Source organism: Paroedura picta, chromosome 3 (genome assembly GCF_049243985.1).
Source record: "Paroedura picta isolate Pp20150507F chromosome 3, Ppicta_v3.0, whole genome shotgun sequence".
Lineage (NCBI taxonomy): Eukaryota > Metazoa > Chordata > Lepidosauria > Squamata > Gekkonidae > Paroedura > Paroedura picta.
In genome coordinates, this window is record NC_135371.1 from 41,879,639 (window position 1) to 41,903,886 (window position 24,248).

A 24,248-nucleotide genomic window follows, 5' to 3' on the forward strand; every position below is an offset into this window, starting at 1 on the left:
TAGATTCTCAGCCTTCTACAAAAATGGCAGAAGGCCACGCCTTTGTGTTCTTTCCTAGATGAACAAGGACAATTTACTACTGGCATCAACACAGCACTTTGCATTTGTAGAAATAGGATAGGGGGGATGTGCTGTGACTGCAAAAACAAGTGCCCTTGAAACTAGAACTAGCCTGGACCAAGTCATGACCAGTTGCAGAGGAAAGATACTAAAAAGTCAGTTTCACTGGAAAATTCCAAGTTTCAATTCTAGTTGTGCATGCACATCTGGGGGGAGGGGGCTATAATTGTACTTAGAATCATAGAATCAGAGTTGGAAGGGACCTCCAGGGTCATCTAGTCCAACATACAACGCAGGAACTCACAACTACCTGCCCACCCACAGTGACTCCAATTTCATGCTCAAGTGATAAGAACCCCCCCCCTCTCCCTGAGATTCTGCTTTTGCCATCTCCTGTGATCATACAATGCATACTTCAATAGCTTTGGAAAATATTTTAGTGTCTTTGAAAGATTACCAAGACACAGGAACTTGCAGGCTCATTTCATGTGACAGTTCTGGCCCTTTGTTGGGAAGAAATGGTACCTCCATGCCCACAATGTTCATGTTCTCTGTAGACAATGCTGCAAGCAACATGGTTCTGTTACCTGCTTGGCCTCTGCCAACCGTTTGGGAGCTTTTGCTCTAAGGTGGTTAGTGGCCAGCTGTTGGCACATGGCTGAATGATATACTGGGAGACAATCCTGTCTGGCCACCAGCTGCTGCCTTATCAATTTTAATCATGGTGTTGTAAATGGTTTCCTCCACACTTGCAGGGGAATGTTTGCACTGCCTATAAACAATTACCTACGTGTTAATGTTATGTGTCTGTGGATTTTGTAAGAAACATGCAGTCCCCACATTGGTCCATCGCCCACCAGGCGAGATCTAAGAAACAGTAGAGTTGACACACTTGCATTTCTGGGTGCTGTAATAAGGGAAATGTCTGTGCTGCAAATGAGATACCCAATTCCCTACACATTTAAAAAACTCCTATCTTACCATGGAGGCTATAACACGTACAAGGTTCCCCTCTGCCTGATACATGGAAGCACAAGTTACTCATTGTGGCTTTTAACATGCAAACAGAACCCAGATGAGATGTTAACTGGGGCTGACACAGCAACAAGTGGTAATAATCAGTTTCTAACCACCACTGTGTACTCATTCTCTGCTTTAGGAATATTTTTAGACAGCAATGAAATTCCCAGCGGTGTTGTATATGACTTTTATGAGAAATCCTTTCAAATCCAGAAGCAAATGCTTCATAGCTGGAGTGTCACAGAATTCTTTATAACAAAGATCGCCTTCAAATGCATTGTTGTGGCTTTAGAGAGGGAAACCGGCTTTTAAGAAAGCAGAAGTACTCCCCTTATTCCCAGTATCATTCACAAAATATTTGATCTGCTGCCATTTAGCTTTAGTTGCAAGGAGGAGGACCAGAGGCTTAATCATACAGAACCATTAGAGCCTCATGACAAGCTATTATATTTTACTTTAAAGAATGCGTTAGATCCTCAACGGACTTAGCTAGCAAAACATAATAGAAACATTACTGGCTCATTACAGAAGGACATAAGGATCTTAATTTAGTATGTTCAGCAGTTGTATCTACTTCATTGTTTTAAAATAAATCATCAGTGCAATAAGCAATATATATTTTCAAAATTATTTAATTGGAGTGTTGCAGTGAATTGCCACAGAATATTTTCCTTTCTTTGTAAGGGTTGAGTTGTGGGCAAGGGAACGTGCAGGGTCTCCCGTTCTGAATTCTAGCTTTTTTCTGGTAGTTGCTGCCCCAGTCCAACATGGGGTTAAAAGTAAAGGTATCCCCTGTGCAAGCACTGGGTCATGTCTGACCCTTGGGGTGACGCCCTCTAGCGTTTTCATGGCAGACTCAATATGGGGTGGTTTGCCAGTGCCTTCCCCAGTCATTACCGTTTACCCCTCAGCAAGCTGGGTACTCATTTTACCGACCTCAGAAGGATGGAAGGCTGAGTCAACCTTGAGCCGGCGGCTGAGATCAAACTCCCAGCCTCATGGGCAAAGCTTCAGATTGCATGTCTGCTACCTTACAATTCTGCACCACAAGAGGCTCTAATATGGGGTTAGGCATGCTTAAAAAAACTCACTGGAATGAAAGGTGCTCAAACAGACCTGATTTTGTATTGGGCTGCGGCTGTTCCTTAAAAGCTTTGAAAAACTTTTGTCTTAAACCATAAGGGTTGGAAAGCAACTTCTTTTAAATGAAAAGTTTATACTTTCAAAATCCATCACTTGAGAGTCCCATGAACCTGGGGCACATCTGCGAGAGTCATCGCAAATTATCTACTCCATTAGCACTTTCCTGCCATGCAACTGCTTTCTTTGGTAGTTACACTGCAGATTATATTGTGAAGGCTGGTCTGAAAGATTGACAGATAAATATCCAGTCCTGTCGGAGCAGGGGATTGGACTAAGTGCCCCTTTGCTCCCTACCAACTTTAATTTCAGAACAAGGCACCACTTAAAAGAGAAAGAGACAGGACAACCACTGTGCTCATTTTTTATATCCAAGACCAGCTACATAAAAAATAGCTACCCAGGGGGCTGTCTGCTCTCTGTCAGCTTCATTTGCCATGCTCCTGCTTCATCCTTTCACTCCAATATTGCTGTAGCTTAGGGCTGCCAAGTGTGTTACACATACACTTATCATAGCACTATAACGAAAAGGGATGGGCACAAACTGGCCCACGAACCAAAATTAGGGCTGAACTTGGGCCAGTTCAGAGCTTGGGAACAGAGGTTTAGGGAAGGCACACTCCATGCACATTTTTTGGACCCTTGGCCAGTTTGGTGCAGCAGTTTGGGCCAGCCATTTAACCCTTTGATTTAGCTTCCTGCCACTGGGAAGGACATGTGTGTGGGCGTGTGAGGGAAAAAAAGGTCAAATGAAGTCCCTTCCAGTGAGATCCCTGCAGTGGCCGGGAACAAAAGAGGGAACAAAACTTGCTGGACGGATTTGGTTCCTGTGGGGCCCGTTTTGCTTGTGGTTCGGTCCATGGGCTGCCCTGAACTTCAAACTGCCTTTTTAGATGGCAACAAAGACAACACATTTCTATGGAGAGTAAACTTGCCCCTAAGTGGTAGCTTGACCCAGGTGACTGGCAAACTGCAGTTAATCAAGATTCAATGAAGCGCTTAGGCCTCTTGCTGTCCTACAGTAGGTCAGAAGCAATACCTTGCCCTTGCAAAATGCATTTTCAAGGTAGCTAGAGAAAGTCAGTGGTGGAAAGGTTTACAGGGCATGGCTCTGTGCACTAGTTTGGTTGTTTAGCAACTTAAGGACTGCTGCCCTGCCCTCCCTGCAACACAAAACAAAATACTTGCAAGCCAAATGAATATCATTTGTGTTTTGGTTCCAGAAAATAACACAGTAAGAGCCTGACTTTTACAGGATTTTTTTTGACAAAATCACAGGTTTAATACATAGCAAAACATGCTTGTCAGCAGTTGTATCTAAAAAATTTCCATCCTCTCTCTAGTTGTGTAAAAACAAAATTCAAAAAGAAGCAGTCATCCTCAGTTCTAAGCAACTTAACTAACAAATCTAAAAGAACATGAAGCTGTCCCAGTATGAGCTGCATCACACAATAACACAGTGTAGGAACCACTAAAGGACTACAGTCGGCAAGATCACTGCATTCCATCCCACCGTCTACATGAAGCAGGAACACAGGTTACTCCACGTCCCACTGTGAAAGCGTGACTTTGTATTCATGTACTTCTCAGGCCAATATTAACAGTTCTCTTGCTTTTCTTGCAAGCACTTGGAGAGGGTTAAAACAAGTCTCTTAAGACTACAAAAGGGGAACAACAGCTTCACTTCATGTATTTCTCCTGCTGATCAGCCAGGATTTTTGCTGATGATTTGGCATCATAGAAGAGTTCATTTATTTCTTCAACATGCTCCTTTTCTATGCTGTCTTTCCCATTTATCTTCGCTAGCAGATTGGCTGGAGTGAGCAACTGCACAGCGTATCTATGGCCAAGTAAAAAGAACATGTGCCAAGTTAACACAACAGCTAAAAACAAGACCATCAGAGAAAACTGCAAAAGATAGAAGGGGGTACAGAGATTTTTCATGATGAACGTATTAAGTTATCCCCAAATGTTCATCTGCTACATTCTTTGAGTATGGAGCCCAAACAGTTACTTTGAGTTACATTTGCAGTCAATGGGATTTTTTACTTTTCCCATTTGAATAGAAGTATTTTCCTACATTTGAATGGTGTACCACGAAACCTTTTTGAAAATCCGTTTCAGAAATAGTCTGTCACCATGGGAGAAAGTAGCTTGAGAAATGTAACATTCACAGTAAGTTTGGCTGGAAGACAAGAACTATACAGTTCCTATGACATTGGTCCTCCAAGTATTTCACAGGATCACTTTAACATTAGATTCCATCTCCAATACAAAGAAACAATGTCCCTGGGATGACAATAGATTATACACAGTGTTAGAACTCTAAGCCTTCTGATTAATATGCATTAAATACGTCACTGGAACTTAATAATGTTTTGATAGTTACTCTATTTGTTCCTGGCCATCTTCATTTCTGGAGAAGGCTGCCTTTATGCCATTTCCAAACCTTTATCACAAGTTCAGAACTGACATGCTTACCTTAAAGTTGTTTTGGTGCCAATTTCTCCAAGATGGTTCAGTGCTTCCTCGCTAATATTAATACTTTCTGTCTGGGCACGAAGCTTTATGATCTAGTGGGGAAAATCATAAGGCAGAGAAATGCTGTCTTAACAGTTTGAACTCTAAAATGCCTTTCTCAAAAATGGATACATATAAAACCCAGTTGGAATATGAAGAAGAAGATTTGGTTCTTATATGCTGCTTTTCTCTACCAGAAGGTGTCTCAAAGCGGCTTATATTCGCCTTCCCTTTCCTCTCCCCACAACAGACGCCCTGTGAGATAGGTAAGCTGAGAGAGCCCTGATATTACAAGGAATCAAACCCAGCTTGTCAGTTTAGAAGCCAGCACTCCTAACCACTACACCAAGCTGGCTTTACTTTTATTGTATCCAACTTGGAATAGAGCCATAAGTTAGAAGAAGTTCTAATCCAATGAGGATACAAAGGGTGATAAACGGCAAAAACTTGGTGGGGAGTATACACGACTTGGTCATGAGAATCACGGATGACACTCAGCATCCCTCCTGCAGTGCCATACTTCCTTTAGGAAGCCACATCTGTCCTTCAGCTATTCAACTTCTTGCTGGACTTTTTAGTCACTTGACAAATAAGATGGCAAAATAAATAAATAAATGCTATAAAGTTCACCTACTCCCACAAAACCACTCAGATAAATCTAATCTATCAAGAACAGTCCCTAGCTTGTACCAGTTTGAAGATCTTTGTAAAGTTGGGGAACAAGAAGAAGATATCACCAATAAGCCTGAGTGTATAGAGCTGTAACAAAAGTGGCACTAGGCTCCCTGCAGTCCGTATTACCAGCTGAGTGATAAGGGGCAGACTGGATAATGATGTTGTGTTGTAGTGCTGAGATAACTCTGGAACTGCGAGCCTCATATAATACAGGTATTTTTCACTTTGGCAGCTTTGTAAACAAGATATCAAGAAGCACTCGTTTAAATTAAAGCCATAAAAATGCACCAAGGGAATCAGTGTGCGAAAGAGGGGGAAGGGGGGGACAAGCACAGAATTGGGGGTTTGACAAAGCATGCAGCTGTTTTTTTTTTTAAAGAAAACATTAGTATTTGAGGAAGCTTTTGGAATGTTCAAAAAGTGACAGAAGATAGAAGATGAAGGAATTTTGTGTGATAGTTTAATCGCTTGTTTTCAAACAAATGCCTAACCAATATTCAGTACTGATCTCCTCTCCGGAAGAACAGACACACTGTGGACATGATCTAAAGAACTGTGTGCCTATATAGAATCTGCGATTGTGTTTCCTAATCTGGAGCCTCCTAAAAGTTTCAAAAATGATTAATACTGCATGTGCAAAGGTGCTTAAAAAAGATCAAAAATTCACTTGGGGGTGGCAAACTTGCCTTCACTGCACACTGGAATATTATTCCAGCCCTGAAACCATCTTGCTGAAGAACATTTGTTAGCCATTTTTGGTGCATATGGTTCCTGCCTCCATTGTAAAGAGAGATGGATGAGACACTGAAGCCAGTAAACAAGCATGCAAGCTTTTCTACAGCAGAATTTTACTAGTGCCATATTCAAGAAAACCTTATCATCAAAGACATATCAGTTCACCGCAGGAGAAGGGGAGGTTTCAAGCAACTAAGATCAACAGACAAATTTGTAATCCCCTCCAAGACCTCATCTGATAACCCAAAATCAATTTTGATTATCGAATCAAACTGAGTTCCCAAATGAAGTAAAAAAATAAAAAAATAAAATGAAATTGACAACCTCCCACATATTTATAAAGTGAGATTTGAGCTACATTGGGGGCCAAGCAGAGGAAAGAAATGGAGGGAGAGTGCAGGAAATCCTTGCTCAAAGAAAACCACTTCTGCCCCCAAACTCCTCAAAAGGGCTAAATAGGCACCCTGCCCTCTTTTCGTCAGTGAATACAGCAACAGAGACCAGCACTGAGAAGCAAGCAGTCATCCTTCACCACTGGAGTTAGGCAGAAAGAAACAAGTGGCTTGCTGCTTGCTTGTCTTCAGCCCACAGCCTGAAGGGAAGATGGAATAAAGTATTCAGGAGTGCATTTTTTCCAAGCCTAGTCCAACCTAAAGAACTGTGTGCCTATTTTATTGGTGGCCTGCAAGATGGAGCTGATGGTTGAGGTCTAAAATAACACCCACCAATAAAAGCTGGCCTCACCACTGGAGGAGGAGAGTTGGAAGATCATCTCCTCACAACCCCCTCTCTGTCTGGGGAAATTTTAGCTAGGGGTATTAGGAAACTGTAATTTTTAAAGATTTTAAATTGTATGTTTTAAATATTGTTACCCACCCTGAGCGATGTAGAAGGGTGAGATATAAATTAAAAATTATTATTATTAATATTAATAGAGGGACTACTGCATTACAGTATAAAGACCTGTGTGGGGATGTGGATTAGCCTCAGAGGAAGTGCATTAAAAACATCCTTAAATTATAAAGGGGAAAGCCACAGTTCAAAGTTTGGTCCACTTTGTGTGGACCTTTGCAGACAGTGAACTAAACTCTCCCAGAAGCCCTCATGAGATTTAAGGTCTGTTGTCTACTTAATAACATGCTCTAGAGGCAGAGGCAACAAGAAATATTTTTTTCTTTACTGTGTGCATAGAGGTATAAAATTTTGGGACGTTTTTTTGGGTAAAACTGAAAATTTAAGAACACTAGAAATATATGGAAGCCTTATCCTATAAGACCAAAATGAATATTAATACTTTATAAATAACATAAAATGCATTGATTATAACTTACTTAGCATATAAAATTGCACCATTTGATATATTTATGGAATTTTAAAGTTACAAATGCTTAGGTTTTTTTAAGCAAAATACTCTCAATAGTTGAGAGAAAACTGCAAGCTGATGTGCCCTGTGCTAGCTTAGCACATATACCTTAATTTTTGCTAGCTGGTTAGAGAGAGTTCAAGAGCCTCTTGTGGTGCAGAGTGGTAAGGCAGCCGTCTGACAGCTTTGCCCATGAGGCTGGGAGTTCAATCCCAGCAGCCGGCTCAAGGTTGACTCAGCCTTCCATCCTTCCGGGGTCGGTAAAATGAGTACCCAGCTTGCTGGGGGGTAAACGGTAATGACTGGGGAAGGCACTGGCAAACCACCCCATATTGAGTCTGCCAAGAAAACGCTAGAGGGCGTCACCCCAAGGGTCAGACATGACTCGGTGCTTGCACAGGGGATACCTTTACCTTTACCTTTAGAGAGAGTTCAGCTCAAATTAAACTTTGAATTTTCCTCTGAGACCCTGGAGCAGTTTCTGCCCTATCTCATTCTAGTCTTTTTTTTTTCCAGCAAGGAAGGGAAATAAACTACTTGGTACCTATTCCCCTTACAGTGATTTGAGGGAGAGATGAATAGGTCAGTCACAAATCAGGTCAAAAGGGTAACAGAAGGCACACAACAGTTGAGAAGCAATGAAAGCCCTACATGCTCCCCTCTTGATGTTTAGGTATTCTTTTAGGCAGAAATGCATCTTGGATGTACGAGCTGTCTATGCCTACAGCATGTCCACCTTGGCTTTAAAGGTAAAGGTAAAGGTATCCCCTGTGCAAGCACCGAGTCATGTCTGACCCTTGGGGTGACGCCCTCGAGCGTTTTCATGGCAGACTCAATACGGGGTGGTTTGCCAGTGCCTTCCCCAGTCATTACCGTTTACCCCCCAGCATGCTGGGTACTCATTTTAGTCAACCTTGAGTCAACCTTGAGCCGGCTGCTGGGATTGAACTCCCAGCCTCATCGGCAAAGCTTTCAGACGGCTGCCTTACCACTCTGTGCCACAAGAGGCTCTACAGGCATCTAAAGCATTCTCAGTACTCTCCAAACTTTCTTTTGGGACAAAGTGGGAAAGGGGCTTTGGAAAAACCTCCCCCCTTTTCCTGAATTTTTCTACACCTTTACACTTCTATTTCTGAGTATCTTCAGATGTGAGGAAGAGGTTGGTAATGTCTACCAGCAATTGCTGGGTACCAATTTTTCATCTTTTCTGTTTATGCAGAATAATCTAAATCAGTGGTCCCCAACCTGCGGGCTGCGGCCCGGTGCCGGGCCGTGAAGGCCATGGCGCTGGGCTGCGGCTCCCTCTCCCCGCCCCCCCAGTAAAAAACTTCCCAGGCCGCAAGCTTGCGGCCCGGGAAGCTTCTTACTGCGGGAGGGCGGGGAGAGGGAATCAGGGCCGGGCCGTGCAGCCATGTGGGCGCAGCCCGCGGGCGCGGCCTGATGCGCGGGCGTGACCCATTGCGCGGGCGCGGCCCGATGAGCGGGCGCGGCCCGATGCCCTGCCGGTCCCCAGCCTCAGAAAGGTTGGGGACCACTGATCTAAATCTTGTCCAAATGAAATATAAAAATGGGACACATTGAAACATACTATTTATCAAAACCAGATTCAGGAAGAACTGACATTTCTAAGCTTTACTGAAATATGAATTGAACTAGACTCAAAGCTCGTTCATGAGAATGGGATTTGAAAGCCCCCCCCCGTCTGCTTTTAGGCCCGAGGGGAAGGCCTGCTTCCCCCCCACTCTGCCCGGTGTTAGCGCGGCCTTCCGCTCGGGCCTTCTTCGAGGCCCCAGGTGTGCTTCGAGGCCTGAGGGGAAGGCCTCTGTCTCTACTCATGGTGTCCTGCCGCCTGCCCGTGGCTTTTTGGCCTGTCCTGGTGAGGACCTCAAAGCCTGTCCTGGTGAGGGCCTGGAAGCCTTTCTGGCCTGTCCTGGTGAGAGCCTAGAAGCCTTTCTGGCCTGTCCTGGTGAGGGACTAGATTGTGCCCTCACCCGATTGGCTAGAACTGCTGTCTGTCCTGGTGAGGGGCCAATCGGAAGGCACTTTGTGCCTTCTGATTGGTCCATCACTCGGACTGGCCCCGTCCACTTAGTCAGCCAAATATGAATACAGCGAAAGCTGTATAAAGATAATAATAAAAAATAACTAGATTTCAGATCTAACAACAATTTAGTCACTGCAAAACTGAGTTAAGGTTTGTTATTATAATCTCCAGTAGAATGACTTTATTGATTCGTATTTTTCTTGTAAAAGCCGGAGACACTCAACTCCATGGTAGGGCTTTGATTTCAGAAGCCCCAGGAAGAAGCCCTTATGTTACAGAAGTGGTGAATGTTATATTATACTAAAGTCAATGCAAGAACTTGTGGCTTTTGTGAGCACAGTACAGTAGTGATTTCTTTAACTCTGGTCTGGAGTGACATGAGCAGTCACCAAAAAGATCACGTGCCCAACTGCCAAACTCGATCTTCAACTCATTTGATGGCCTCATGGGAGGCTTCAGCACAACCCACTTTGCATATTATCACAAACATACACAGGTCTGAGTTCAAGAACTAACCCCTCGTGAAATAATACTATCTTCTCTCCCTGTGTGTGCATCAAATAAATCCAAGGAAGTGAAATCCAAGAGCAACCATCCCAGTTGAACTGTCAAGATTTTGTTGAGAACACAGGAACTTTTAAATGTTCTTTATCTTCAGTCACTTCTACAGTAATCTACATCCTAGTGCAATAGCTAGGAGCTCTTTTGCCAGACTTTTGATTGGGGACAGTCAAGCAGTAACATCTACTGGACCCTCCCAATAAAAAAGATGTCCCCAGACCACACTCTAGTTCCAGAAGATGAGACAAATTTAGACTGACAATGCTGCTACTCTGATTTTAACATCAGTTGCTGTATTAAATTTTAAACATATCTATTTTATATTTAAAATTATTTTAAGGTAAAGGTATCGCCTGTGCAAGCACCGAGTCATGTCTGACCCTTGGGGTGATGCCCTCTAGCGTTTTCATGGCAGACTCAATACGGGGTGGTTTGCCAGTGCCTTCCCCAGTCATTACCGTTTACCCCCCAGCAAGCTGGGTACTCATTTTACCGACCTCGGAAGGATGGAAGGCTGAGTCAACCTTTACCTTTATCTTAAAATAATTTTAAATATAAAATAGATATGTTTAAAATTTAATACAGCATCTGATGTTAAAAACAGAGTTAAATTATTAAATTATTTTAATTAACTTTTAATTATTGTTGATGTCAATACAATGTACACTGTCCTGAGCCAGCTTGCTGGGTAGGGTGGTATATAAATTAATTTTTTTTTTACAAAGCACATCTAAATCTTGATACTAAAATGGAGTGGGGTTCTAGTTCAACCTGAGCATGAGCAGAAAAATTAAAATACATAGAGATTTTTGCACACTTTTGAGTGCAACAGCTGCATTACAAGTTTAAAAACATGTGGTGAATTTAGAAATGGGGTCACCTGGTGATTAATGTTAGGATATTGTTTCCTGTGGATAGACAATGTTATCAATGCTTTTCCTACTAGCAGATCTGTGTGGTTTAAAATATCTGCATACTTAAAGTGCATCTTTTGCAAACTTCTTGAATGAAGTCCTACTTATGAGCAACTTTTACTTAATGTAAACTTCAGTCTAAAACCACATCTAAAAACTGAATTCTGCAAGTAATCACTGTTTTAAATGAGGGAAGCCAGTTCCATTCCCACATCTGGAGTGAACACCTGAAGCTGCCTTATACTGAATCAGACCTTTGGTCCATCATGGTCCATATTATCTACTTGGATTTGCAGCAGCTCCGCTGGGTCTCAGGCGGAGGTCTTTCACATCACCTACTGCCTCGCCTTTTTAACTGGAGATGCTGAGAACTGAACCAGGGACCTTCTCACAGGCCAAGCAGATGCTCTATCTCTGAGTCACAGTCCCTCCCTTTCAGTGGCTGAAGTTCCAGACAGACCTCCCCTCACTCACAGTATTTCAAACAATTAGTTACCTGTTTCATTTCCTGTGGTGTATACAGCATGGTTCTAATTATCATCACCCTGTCCAGAAGGTCCAGAGGTATTCCATGAGGAGATAGGATATCTTCTGTACCCCTGCAAAGGTATGTAGAAAAATCCAGGTTTATTGTCAAACTATTATTCCTATTATTACAATTCCACCACAAAGTCTCTCTCATTCAGTACAACATCTGAATGCATGGGGGAGAAGCTTCTTTTTCAGTCTTGCATCACAGAATGGTTTGAATTCCAAAATCAGTCAAGTGAGTTAACTATAAAATGTGATCTAAAGTGAAATAATTTTCTGGAAACATTTTGTCATCACAACATATCTTAATTTACCATTTTAACGGAAACCTTTTAAAGCGTCTGATGAAGACAACTTTACCAATACACCTGATATCTTCATAAAAATTACTTTTGGAAGACTTCTCCATTAGGGGGCACTCAAGTTTCACCTGAAATTCCTTCTCATTTAGATGACTGCTGAAAATCCTACTTGGTGGGTTGGGGAAAGGATTAGTCCTTTAATGACAGCAATCAGTTTCTCTGCTTTACTAGGCTAGAACAGCATCCATTCCTCATAGGCATCATGAAGATCAACTCTCCCTACCAATAAGACATGCAAAATATACTTTAATCACTGATACCTAGCTACCTTAAACCTGTGTGCAAGAAGACATTAATCTCTGTGTAAACCCTGACTTTAAGAGTACACAGAAAAACTTAGTGGACAATTCAGAACTGCAAAGATTCAAGCAAAATGTGCTTAACTCTTCTAATACCCCTACCAGAAAGATTCAAGTGGGTAGCCATGTTCATCTGAAGCAGCAGAACAAAGTTTGATTCCAGTGGCACCTTTGAGACCAGCAAAGTTTTATTCAAGGCATAAGCTTTCCTGTGCACGAACACTCTTTCAGATACCAAAAGACCTCTACAAGTTGACTGTATTAACTTGGTCTCAGTGAAAAAGGCAGAGTATGAATAATATAAATACAGGCATGCATGGCCTGGATGCTTCTTCAGCAAAGGGTGTACTTCCATCATCTAATATCTTGAAAGACTCGTGTACCCACTCTGTGCTAAACATACAATCTCTCTCAGAGGCATTTGTTGGCTACTCAGATAAGCACGAGAGCTTTACGTCCTGCACAAAGCATCAAATGCCAGCAGCGGGAGGGGCCAGTGATAGCCTTTTGCATGTCATCTTGCTGCAATCACTCAACAGCATCCATTCCTAGCAGAAGGATGTTGGCGTGCTCAATTTTCCATTGGCTTATTATGATATGTACGGTAACTATATATATATATAGTTATATATATATATTATATACTATTATATATAAAATAAAATAGTTCCAGGAAAAAAATGCAAGGCACAGATGCAGTGAAAAGACAAGAGTATGAATGCGAGTGAGAAATCTGTGTGGATCTTTGAATGAGTTATATATATGTAAGTAAAGAGAAAGAATCATACAAATAGTACTTGGAAGCCAGCTGTCTAGCATCTACTTGTGGGATACAGGCTATACAGAATACAGCTACACTTTGAGTGGGAACAAGGGAAGTGGTATTGTATGCATTTAACAAAGAAGTGGTGTTTCATAATCCCTCTTTATCGTAGTCCAAAACATACACCTGTTTGTGAGCCAAGGGGGTTGGGGGAAGCCCATACCAATACAGTCCAGTGGGAGAACAGACAGCTTGTTAGGGTGCCAATAAAAGGCAAGAACAAGAAACAGAATTTAACAACACCGATAGCAAACCTGTGCAAGGAGTGCAATCCTGTAGGGCGGGCACAGACAGGTTTAGTACTGCAAATGGATTTCCATGGTACTTTTCTGAATATTTCTCAGGGCAACTGCAAAGGAACAGACCAGGAGCCAAGGAGGGACAGAGAAAAAGATTATGGAAAAACCCACACTGCTTTCCTCCCTGACTCTGAGCAATTCACTAATTCTTGCTCGTCACAGCATGAAAAATGTTTCCCCTGCAGTGAAGCCCTTAAGCAGCCCTGCAGCAACAGATATGGTTGTGACCCATCAAGATGATTATCACAGGTGTATCAGCACCAAGGATAAAAAGCTTCCAAAGATCATAGCTCTTTGTGCTGAAGCAGCTAACACCGAGGCTTATGGGCAGACGAGAACCATGGAGGAGTAAAGCTTTAAGCACTGTACCTGATTACACAGTTCCCCCGGTTGGAAGCAAAGATGACAATCGGAGCAATAGAAGATTCCAGCGCTCGGTGCAAATACGTGAAGCACTCGATATCCAGCATGTGAACCTCATCCACAAAGAGCACACCAGGGACTAGCTCAGCAATGCCTTGATCAATGTATTTATTTACTACCTTGTTGATCTCTCCACGGAGCTTGTCTGGGGGACAGGAAAGAAAAATGTTATCAACCTTGCACTTCTATAAACTCCCAAGGCAACTTATAGTAATGGGGAAAGCCCCTCCTTGTGCCATCTCTTCCTGTGCTGAATGGCTAAGTACCCCCCCCCCCATGCACAAAAATAACATGTATATGTAAAATAACAGCTATTGAGCTCATTTAAAAAATGGGTTGGTAGAGTTAAATTTCTTTATTATGGTTCCATGCCACATAGTATCCTTTCATAATTTGGGGGGACAAAACCCTCTGATAGTCCAATAAAGTTTTCAGCACTAATTTCCTTACTTTTAGTATGTAGAAATGTGTTTGTCAAGACAGACAGTTGTATGGTTTGAGTTCACACTGCTGTTTTCAAGCAAGAAAAAAAGAACATATCTATGAGTGAGTTTTCTAGGCCAGTGGTCCCCAACCCCCGGTCCGGGGACCAGGACCGGTCCGTGATCAGTTGGAACCGGGCTGCGGCTCCTCCTCCTCCTCCTCCTTGGCTGCTGGCTTGGGGGCTGCCCTGCCACTCTGCCGCTGGCTCACCTTTGGTGCTCTCCAGCAGCCACCATGGTTGGGGCTCTCCCTCGGCATGGCACTGCACAGCTGTTGCTGGCAGCGCCCCCCAGTGGGCAGCAGGAAGTCAGGTGCACCAGCGGGAAAGCAAGTGGAGCAGGGGCTCAGGCAGCGGCAACAGTCCTCAGCAAAAGATTACCCCCCCCCCCGGGCCTCAGTAAAATTGTCAAGCGTTGACCGGTTCCCGGTGATAAAAAAGTTGGAGACCACTGTTCTAGCCTACAGATAAATTCCAGATCAGTATTATTTGCTATCCATCATAAATGGAAGATTTCCCCATTTATTTGTACATTTCAGTTCCTAATACGTTCAAATAGGTCAAATCGCCTCCAAACAGTATGTGAACTTTCAGTGAGATTGAATAACTTCTGATTTAACCACCCTGAGCTTCAGGGGAGGGCGGTATACAAATATAATAAATAAATAAAATTTATGACTAACATTTTTAGAACCTGACATTCTCTTCAAGCTCTGAACAGATAAAGAATATTTTATACTGTGAATCTACTTATATAAAATTGCAATGTAAACGCAGGAACTCAATACATTCCATTAATAAAGGTGGTTTAAATCAGGGGTCTTCAACCCCCGGTCCGCAACCCGGTACCGGGCCGCTAAGGCCATGGTACCGGGCCGCCAGCGGCCGTGCCTGCCTTCCCCCCCGCAGCGAGGGGGGGGGGAAGAGGCAGGTGCGGCCGCTGACACGCCAGCAACGCTAACGCGTACGCGTGGAGCCGCCGCATATGTTTGTTAGCGCCCCCTGCTGGCGAAAACGCACACGTGCAGCTGTTCTGCGCATGCACGTTACCGCCACCTAGTGGCGAAAACGCGCATGTGCAGCAACTGCGCATGCGCGTTTATGTGCAGCTGCTGTGGCCGGGCCGCCGGCTCTCTCCCACCCTTGGAGGCGGTCCCCGACTTCAAGAAGGTTAGGGACCACTAGTTTAAATAATGGGGAAAATCTCCTAGAAGAAGAAAAGTGCTTCAAGAGGATTCTAAGTAATGTACTGGTGAAGGCTAGTTTGGGCAACAGCAGAAAACTCAGTAATCCTAATCCCAATAGCATTTTCATTTGGTGCAACTGAAATGCAGCACTAGATTCTCATGAAACAGCCAGGAGTCACATATTCTGAAAGCTATTCAACTTTTGAGTCAACATGTAACACGATTCATGGTTCTTGTATGTTCTGATTACCGTTTCTTTGGACTTTACAATTAAGAACGCAGTAGCTGTGTGTTCTTAAAATCTGATGCAGCTCAATGGGATTTACTTCTATAAATACGTGAAGGAATCGGCTGAAATTATGACTGTGCTTGTACCTGTGATTTCGGTTTTCTTAGGCTTCATCAACTGTCCCATCATAGAGAGAATATCCTGCCCACCCTAGAGGGAAACAACAGTTAAGATATCTTCTTTTTGTTGCCCATGAGGGAAACACTGTTTGTAGGGAAAGAGCTATGAAGGACCCACTGCTGTTTGGCAGCAAAGAGAAACAGATTTTCAAGATCTAACAGGTGATGGTTAATATTGCATTCTGGGGTTTTAAAGTGGGTGTTTAATGTTGGGTCGGTCGGTCAGTCAGTCAAAATGCTAGTCAAGACCAGCAGTCTTCTACTATGTTACTCTAATAGCTGGTCTTCAAAGCAGTGACCAGAACTCAGTTTGCACAACAAGGCTTTCTATTGTCCTATGCACCTTTGGCAAGGGAGTTGATATCTTTCCACCTTCATATTTCGCTAAGGGGTAAGTGGGCGGGGGGGGGGGGGCTTTAAAGCCTGTTCTTAAGAACGGGCTTTGAATCTAGTTATAAATAAAAAGCCATGTTAGTGCTGATGTCGTCCTTCAGTGCAGGGACCTCTCTAGTGAGTCAAGATCAAATAACAGGGTACAATCCAGTGTTCACAACAAATCTTCAGATAAACAGCATGGAAAACTTATTTGCTTTTACTAAAGTGCTGGACATATTTCACAAAATGCTTCTGCTCAAGGTTTTAGAAGTTGTTTATATTCATCCTTATATGACAGACAGAAATTTGTGCAGTTATCACCTGGCAAAGTTACAATATCCACATCATGTTTACTTGCTATTTTGGGGGGCAAATTAGCTATTATTTAAAATTTTTCTACCTAACTGTTAGATTCAGAAAGACTCACAGTGCAGTCCTAAGCATAGTTATACCAATCTGAGTCCACCGACTTCAACAAAAGACTTTGCTTACGTCAAAGTACTAAAATATGTATACAGTTCAATATGTGGTGATAAGCGGTAGTAGGCAGAGAACATTTTTAGTGCCAGCAACTTGACCTTGGCTACTTTCCAGCTGGATCAAGAAGAACAAGTCATCCCAGAGTTTAAAAAAGCAAATGGGGGGAATGCAAGGCACTATGTTTTTGCTATAAAGCAGGGGTAGTCAAACTGCGGCCCTCCAGATGTCCATGGACTACAATTCCCAGGAGCCCCCTGCCCGCATTCGCGGGCAGGGGGCTCCTGGGAATTGTAGTCCATGGACATCTGGAGGGCCGCAGTTTGACTACCCCTGCTATAAAGTAACCTGGAAACAGTAGACAACCACGCTAGCACTGCTTACTACAGATTCTTACACACTCTAAGGAAGAGGAGATGGAATAATCTGTGTTATAACTGAATAGCAGAGTTGAGTACCTGAGGCCTGGCATTGGCCACATCCAAATCATGCAGGGTGACATCTTGAATAATTTCTTTCTTCTTGTGGACATCACCCTTTGGCAAGGGAACATATTCTTCAGCCTCAAGGTCAAATTCTGTTGCATAGGTGTCACATCTGCCTTGCCTCTGTGACAGAAATTTGGAAATCACGTATGCTATATTTATAGTTAAGTGTTATTGCCAATACTCAGAATGACACACAGCTGATAAACAAAGGTCTTGTTTTACAGTTACGATTCCGACAGGCTTTGCTTGACAGTTCTGAAAATGCCATGCTTGTCCTTGGGAGAAGAACGACTGATCAGGCTATGAAATCCTACTGAAAGCACCTGGTCTTTTCTTCACTCTTCTGAATGTATGAAATTCTTGCTAAAGGACAAATCCAGCAGATTAACCAGAGATTGGAGAAACTGTCCCAGACTCCTTTGGACATCTATGATTTATTGTATGATATAAAATATTATGCTCATCCATTTAACACCAGGTATCTTTCTACGGTACATTTTATTTTAAATCAGACACAAAGAGCATGCTAACTAATGCAGTATTCCATATCTTATGGCAAAAATACTGGAGGACAGATAAAAGGTTCTGTGCTTTTCTCACAAATGAGACTAAGGTTGTTTAAGCATTTCCCCTTTACATATATATCCTATATGGCCACAACACACACACAAAGATAAATATTAAAATAAACGAGAGCACACAGAACAAATGACCTTACCTGTGAATCTAGAAACTTTAGAACTGGCATTCATTTCATGCAATAAGAAAGAAAAGCCTGAGACTTTTCTCAGTGTAGGTATTGCAGAAAGGATTGGTAAGGTTGTTAGGATACAGACCTTTGTCCAAAGGAGAGAGGAAGTCCTGTAAGAATACACATTACATCTGACTTCTGCCTTGACATTACCTTGACAGCTCCACTGTTTGCTTCAATGTAAATCACATCGCCAGCTTCAACTCTTTCCTTCTGCAAACTTTCAAAGATGCTGGGGTCTAACTGTAAGTAGAAAGTATACACAGAAATCTACTGTATTAAAAATATTAAAAACAACAGAATGAAAAAAATTGATTTTTTGGTACTGGAAAACAGAATTTGCTGTGTTTCAGCAGAAAATCATATCCTGTACTTTTTGAACCATTCTATGGGATCAGTACCAGGTAGCTGGCAAGATCTACCAACTGAAGTGGCCAAGAGTAAGTCACCCCTGAAGATCCAAAGGGTCATATGGCATGGGCAGAAATACCAACCAATTGCTCAGATAGTACCTGCAGTGAACTGTTTCACTTCCTCTGCCTTTTCCTCCATTTGGAAAGTAAGAGGCCAAGAAGTACATGTGAAAGATCATACCTACCTTCAACTGTTTTGTTCCTTTAGCAGTTTTCAGTCCTATAATGACATGACTAATAGTTTTGCCATATCCTCCCATTGGGTTCTCAGTCTCACATGGAGTTAATTCTGTGACTTCACCTTCATAAACTTCCTTGGTTTCTTTTATTCTTAAACCTGTAAAATATTGGTGATAAAATTTATAATTTAATCGCCATTTATATTTAGCTGCTGTAGATTGCTGTATCATTTATGGGGTGTACAATTTTCTCCCCTCTCCATTCTTTGGCTCAGGACTATTGGACCCGAAAAACCCAGATCCCAATACTGATAAAGTATTTGGATCTGGGATTTTCCAGAAATCTTGGATTTTTTCAGGTCCAATAGATCAGAAGCAAGCAAACAAACAGTAGCACCAAAGCTGCAAAAAACAGTGGAGAGGCAGCTCAGCTGGGGCTCTTTATGATGGTCCCTTATACTGGACTGCCCAATGGAACCTGCAAAGCAACAGATCCTGCAGCTCAGATGGAGCTCTCCTTGGTGGTTTAATTGAACATCCCAAAAGAACCCAGCTGAGCCAGGGGGAGAATGCCTCCCTTTGGCTGTTTTGCAGGCAAGCTAATTCAGTCCCTTTAAACACCCCTTGTTTAAATGGGCTTCAGAAGAAATCCCCAAAACAGGCGAGCAGTGGGAGCAATCTATTCCAGCTCCCTATAGTTGTTATTCTGAGTTTGCCAGTAATTCCTGAATATATCTGGGATTTTTAAAGGAATTTTTAAAATCCAGGATATATTTGGGATACTAAGATACACCAGAAACAAACCAATAAGATGTTTTAGAAGTATATTTTTGGTTTGAGTCGACCAAATGCACACCCCTAATTATTTGCTGCTTGGAGTCCTAGGGGACATGGTCAGATAGAAATATGTTAAATGTTCTACGAAGTCATACTTAGGAAACATTCATATTAAAAAATTGTCTAAAGCAAAACCCAAAACATTCCTCTCCATATCATTTAAAAGGAAACTTTTCCATGGAACAAGAAAGAGTCATCATAATATTTAGAATTTCAATATGGAATATATGGATATTAGCTAGGCCACTCATTTGAAAAATGGGTGCTTAGTACATATTAACTATGCCCACATTCAATTTTCATGTCTTGTTTATTCACTTTTCAAAGCTATTCTCACTTGGAGATCAAAATTCTGGATGACTGATAAAAATATGCCTAACTCTTGGTCAAATAAAATAAGCAGTTATTTTTTAGTTTTGTTTAAATTTGCTTGAGTTGTTACAAAAAAAGGTACATTTACCAAAGGAATGTTTCATAAAATTTAGGGTTAGGGATATATGACACAAAATTCAATAAATAGGAACAGAAGAATTTATATCTTTCATTGAACACCAAATGCTTGTTTAGAAGCGTCTCCATGCTGGCATGCAGGGAATGTGGAGCACTAGCAATGTGTCTGGCTTTTAAATTATTGCTATCACTAGAAATGACAACATGGATGACACAGGCTTCAACTGCTGGCTCAAATTTCCAAATATGACAGGGAACTTCATCACATCAAGGAAATATTGCCGACTGTGCTCTCTCCATCTCTGGGCTCTCCCCCCTCACCCCCTGCCAATTTAACTGTAACTTAAAGACCACAGATGATTGAAAGCCCCTTTCTCACAGAAATCAATGCCGCCCTCCCCCCCCCAAAGCTGCAAGGACTGATGGAAATGTTCCTCACCTGAATGCCATTGAATACTTAGATGAAGTCTATGGTAAATCATGATACAGAGCCCCAGGAAATTAACGGATGTTGTACACAATAATAAAACAATTAAGCTATCTTTAGTCCACTGGTTTGCAAGGTCTCATTCTATTGGTGAGTAACACAGAAGACTTTGGATGCTTAATGTTTTCTCTGTAAATCCAACTGTTCCTCTAGACAAACTCAAATGTGCACATTCAACTGATAAATCTGAAAGTACTTAAGGGAAAATTAACTTAATTGACAAGCTACTCATCCCGTTAGCACTGATTAACTTACAGTATCTTGTCTGGCACCATACTGAGAATGCTTAAAACTGAGAGAGGAAATGGAAGAGAAGAATCGAACTTAGTGCGTTGCTTTAGATTCAGCTAAAGTTCCACAATGAAGAAAGTGTATGTACAGCTTGTACAGATATGCCAAATGACTCAATAACAATGAAAAAACTTTGAAAAGAAGCAAAAAAATGGCCCACTAATCATGAGCTCTGAAAAACACACAGTGCCCAGAAACAAACACAGGTGCTGTCAAATTACTTTCCTCTTTAAACAAATACTTACCAATAGCTCTTCTGAAGTTTTCCATCAGGACTTCTGTTTTCTTTATCTCTGTAGAGTACACTTCACTTCCAACCATAGGGCAGAAGGGAACCTTACTACCCAACTCCTGAGCAATAGCTAGAGCCAAAGCAGTCTGGGGTGGAGGGAGAGAAAAGAAGATGGAGCTATTATCCCCTAAACCTACAATTTTCAAAGCAAATATTGTAAGAAAAAGCATAGCTATTCACAATATTTCTACAATCCGCTTTTCAGTAGGAAGTGTCTCAAAGAGTTCATATTTTAAATACAAAAGTGAAACATAGCTAAACATCAGCAAGAGAATAAAAGCAAGAAAGACTGAAAGCCGAAGTCTCAGTTTTCCTAAACATGCTGCAAAATAGTACAGTTTTCATTTCCCTCTGAAAAATGGGGAAAGGAACAGCTATTCTGGTCTCAAAAGAGAGGGACTTCCATAGCTCTGGAGCTCCTACAAAAGAACATTCCTGTTCCTAGTTGACATTAGCCTAGCATCTGAAAATGATACCAAGAACACAACATCAATGACTCATTACAAAGTCCAGGGAACATAAAGGAAAGGTGCCCTCCCAGCATCCAGTAAGACTGGAAAAGATAATTCAACAGTCCTATCAACTCCCTCAGGAATTTGGACTAATGTGCCACCAGCATAATGATCCCCAGTTCTATTTTAAGACTAGATCAGTGATTCCCAACCAGGAGCCCACGGCCTTTCTGCTCCTGCCTTAATGGACTTGGCCACAGGCTAGGGAACACCAGCCACTTCCATTGCTTCCCCCCCCCCTTTCCCAAGCATGATTCTCTTGTGGTTTCTGCACCTGGGAGGGGGCAGAGTCTGCTTGCCTACTCCTGCCTTAAACCACCTCCTGTCTCTCCCCCTCCTCAGTCCTCCTTGAACCTGTCTTAAACCTGCCTGTTAATATGGGGGGTGATATTTCGGGGAAACATGTCACTTCTGGGAGGTGTGGCAGGGAGGCATGGTTAGCTGACACCACCTCTGGGTCTCCTTGAAGCCTGTACAATTCCTTCATAGCCTTCTCCACAGTTAAAAGGTTGAATAAGTCTGGACTAGATTGGGAACATAAGCATTGAGAGGTGTATAAACTGGACAGTGTGACAAACTAAAGTTTAATAATAATAAAAAAGGAGGGGTAAAGTTGTTCACAGTATGTGGCCAGTCTGACATAACTATTCAAATGGAATTAGCAGAGAATACAGCATGTAGCTTTTTACCTGGAGTTTCACAGGGTTCACATGTTTTGCCATTTCTTTAAAGATTAACATTTTGTTTTAGGGCAAAACTGAACATGCTGAGCCACCCAGAACCCCCCCCCCCCCCATACACACACATCAGATAAAACCACAGCATCATCAGTCTGAGCAACAGTTGCAATATGGTTATCAGTTTGAATGTTTAGAATCCTTAACGCTATTTTGCTTCCTTATATATTTGGGAAACAGCCCCCTGGGAGGAGACTGCCCGGGGCCCTGTCCGTCCAGGTCCACCCTGATTGGCCCTTCCCTTCCAGCTCCCACCCTCCCTCCTTGCCTGCTAGAAGCCTTGTGGCTGCAGCCTCCATTTACGCCCAGGAGAAGAGAGGCAGCGACAGGGCTTTACAGCCTGCAGGTACGCAAAGCCCTGTCGCTGCCGCCACCACTGGGGGGGGGGGCTTTCCACTCCCTTTAGCCCACTTTGAGGGCCAAAAGGAGCCATGGCCACCCTCTTGCCTGCCGCCCCTTTCAAAGCCCATTTTTAAAATGGCCTTATGTTAACATAAGTTACAGAGTTCACATTATAATGGAATCTATGTTGAAAACCACCCTAAGCCACAAGGGAGGGTGGTATAAAAATGTAAATAATGATAATGATAACAATAACTAGACAAAACTAACTAGCTTGGGTCTCAAATACATCCTAGTTATTAGCCTGTATATTAAGAACTGCCCCACTTTCTCAGAGGCAAGTTGAGTGGCAATGGAGAGCACAGCCATGGCTCCCAGACTTTGGAGCACCCTACATTATTAAGGTTTAGGTACTGGATAAAGGCTTTCCTGTAGCTCAAGCTACTATTCAATCTACTGCATTTAACTTCTGCACTATGGGGATATTAATATTGACCTCTGGGTACTGTTGTAACGATAAACTGCTTCATACACATTAAACATTCACATGTGCTCTGAACATGCCAAGATGTGCTATTAATGGTTTCACTTTATAGTGTGTCTTTCTCAGAAAGACTCAAGGGAGATATCCACAAGAAGAATGGAAGTTTCCTGACCCACTCAGGTTCAGCCCACTGCACACCCTGAAATGCTGTTTCCAGGGATCAGCAGTCCCCAAGAAACAAGTTTGGGTGTCATGTGAATGTCTGCAGAGGAATGGGGAAAAAATGAAAAAAATAGTGCTCTCTCCTCCAATTGAATTTGCCTATAGAAAATAAATTTGCATCCAAGCCACTATTTCCAGCAATATATGTGACACATTGTTTACACAAACAGCACTTCCAGGTACTGAATGTGCAAACTGTACTTGTTTGTATGGACATTTATATCTCTCCACACATTTGTGCCTGCAGACTACAACACTTAAATCACTTCACTCCTGCATCTTTTATCAGTGTTATATGGTTAACATTTCCAAGAAAAACTCTGCTACCTGCAGGCAGCCAATACTTGCAATTTGACACAAATACCTTGCCAGTCCCAGGAGGTCCTGCCAGTAATACAGCTCTGCCAGCCATCTTCTTGCTTTTGATCAGCTCCACAATAATACCACATGCCTACAAGATTAAATTACAAAGTCAAAAATGAACAAGCAAAAAAATCTGCAACATACCCCAACCATATTTATTGAGAAAACACATGATTTAAGAAAAATATTTTTCATTCATGAATAAAAACTATCTGAGCTCCATAAGTTCAGGCGGTATGTGCAATCACCACTTTAGAATTGTGAAAGCGAATCATATTTGGCCAAAATCTGTGATGGCTGAGGCAATGTCAGAATACAGAAATTCCCAGTGCCTTTCCTAAACGTAAGTTTCTTAGTGCTTGAGCTTGAAATACTTTGATACCTGTGATCTTTCTCTTAATACAATGAGAAAAATGAAAAATTCTGATCAGGCCTTGTGTTTAATTGTATTCTAAATTCTATTCTAAAAGGTGGAATTTTAAGAATCATCCACCTTAAGTCCTTGGTGAGAGAGGGAGAAATAAATACAATACAAACATAAATACATAAATATCATTTCCCTCAAAATTATTGCAAGGATAAGATATTCTGGAATTCAGAGCAGTAGAATAAAACTACAAATTAATCCTGATAGCAGGAAGAGAAAGAAATTATGGCTCTATAGAAATTGCCATAAGGATGAATCCTATAGTGACTGGGGCCA

General features: G+C 42.1%; 1 protein-coding gene across 1 annotated transcript in view; it reads right to left on the reverse strand.

Moving 5' to 3' along the window:
* Positions 1–3,416: 3,416 nt before the first annotated feature.
* RUVBL1 (RuvB like AAA ATPase 1) overlaps positions 3,417–24,248 on the reverse strand; it is a 28,399-nt gene continuing 7,567 nt past the window's right edge. Inside the window, exons 2-11 of the mRNA XM_077325409.1 lie at positions 23,547–23,633; positions 20,839–20,971; positions 18,535–18,686; positions 18,090–18,179; positions 17,156–17,305; positions 15,813–15,876; positions 13,716–13,914; positions 11,529–11,631; positions 4,702–4,793; positions 3,417–4,060 (exon numbers count right to left, since the gene is read on the reverse strand). Coding sequence (XP_077181524.1) covers positions 3,901–4,060; positions 4,702–4,793; positions 11,529–11,631; positions 13,716–13,914; positions 15,813–15,876; positions 17,156–17,305; positions 18,090–18,179; positions 18,535–18,686; positions 20,839–20,971; positions 23,547–23,633 — 1,230 coding nt within the window. The 3' untranslated portion in view covers positions 3,417–3,900. The remainder of the gene's footprint in view (positions 4,061–4,701; positions 4,794–11,528; positions 11,632–13,715; positions 13,915–15,812; positions 15,877–17,155; positions 17,306–18,089; positions 18,180–18,534; positions 18,687–20,838; positions 20,972–23,546; positions 23,634–24,248) is intronic.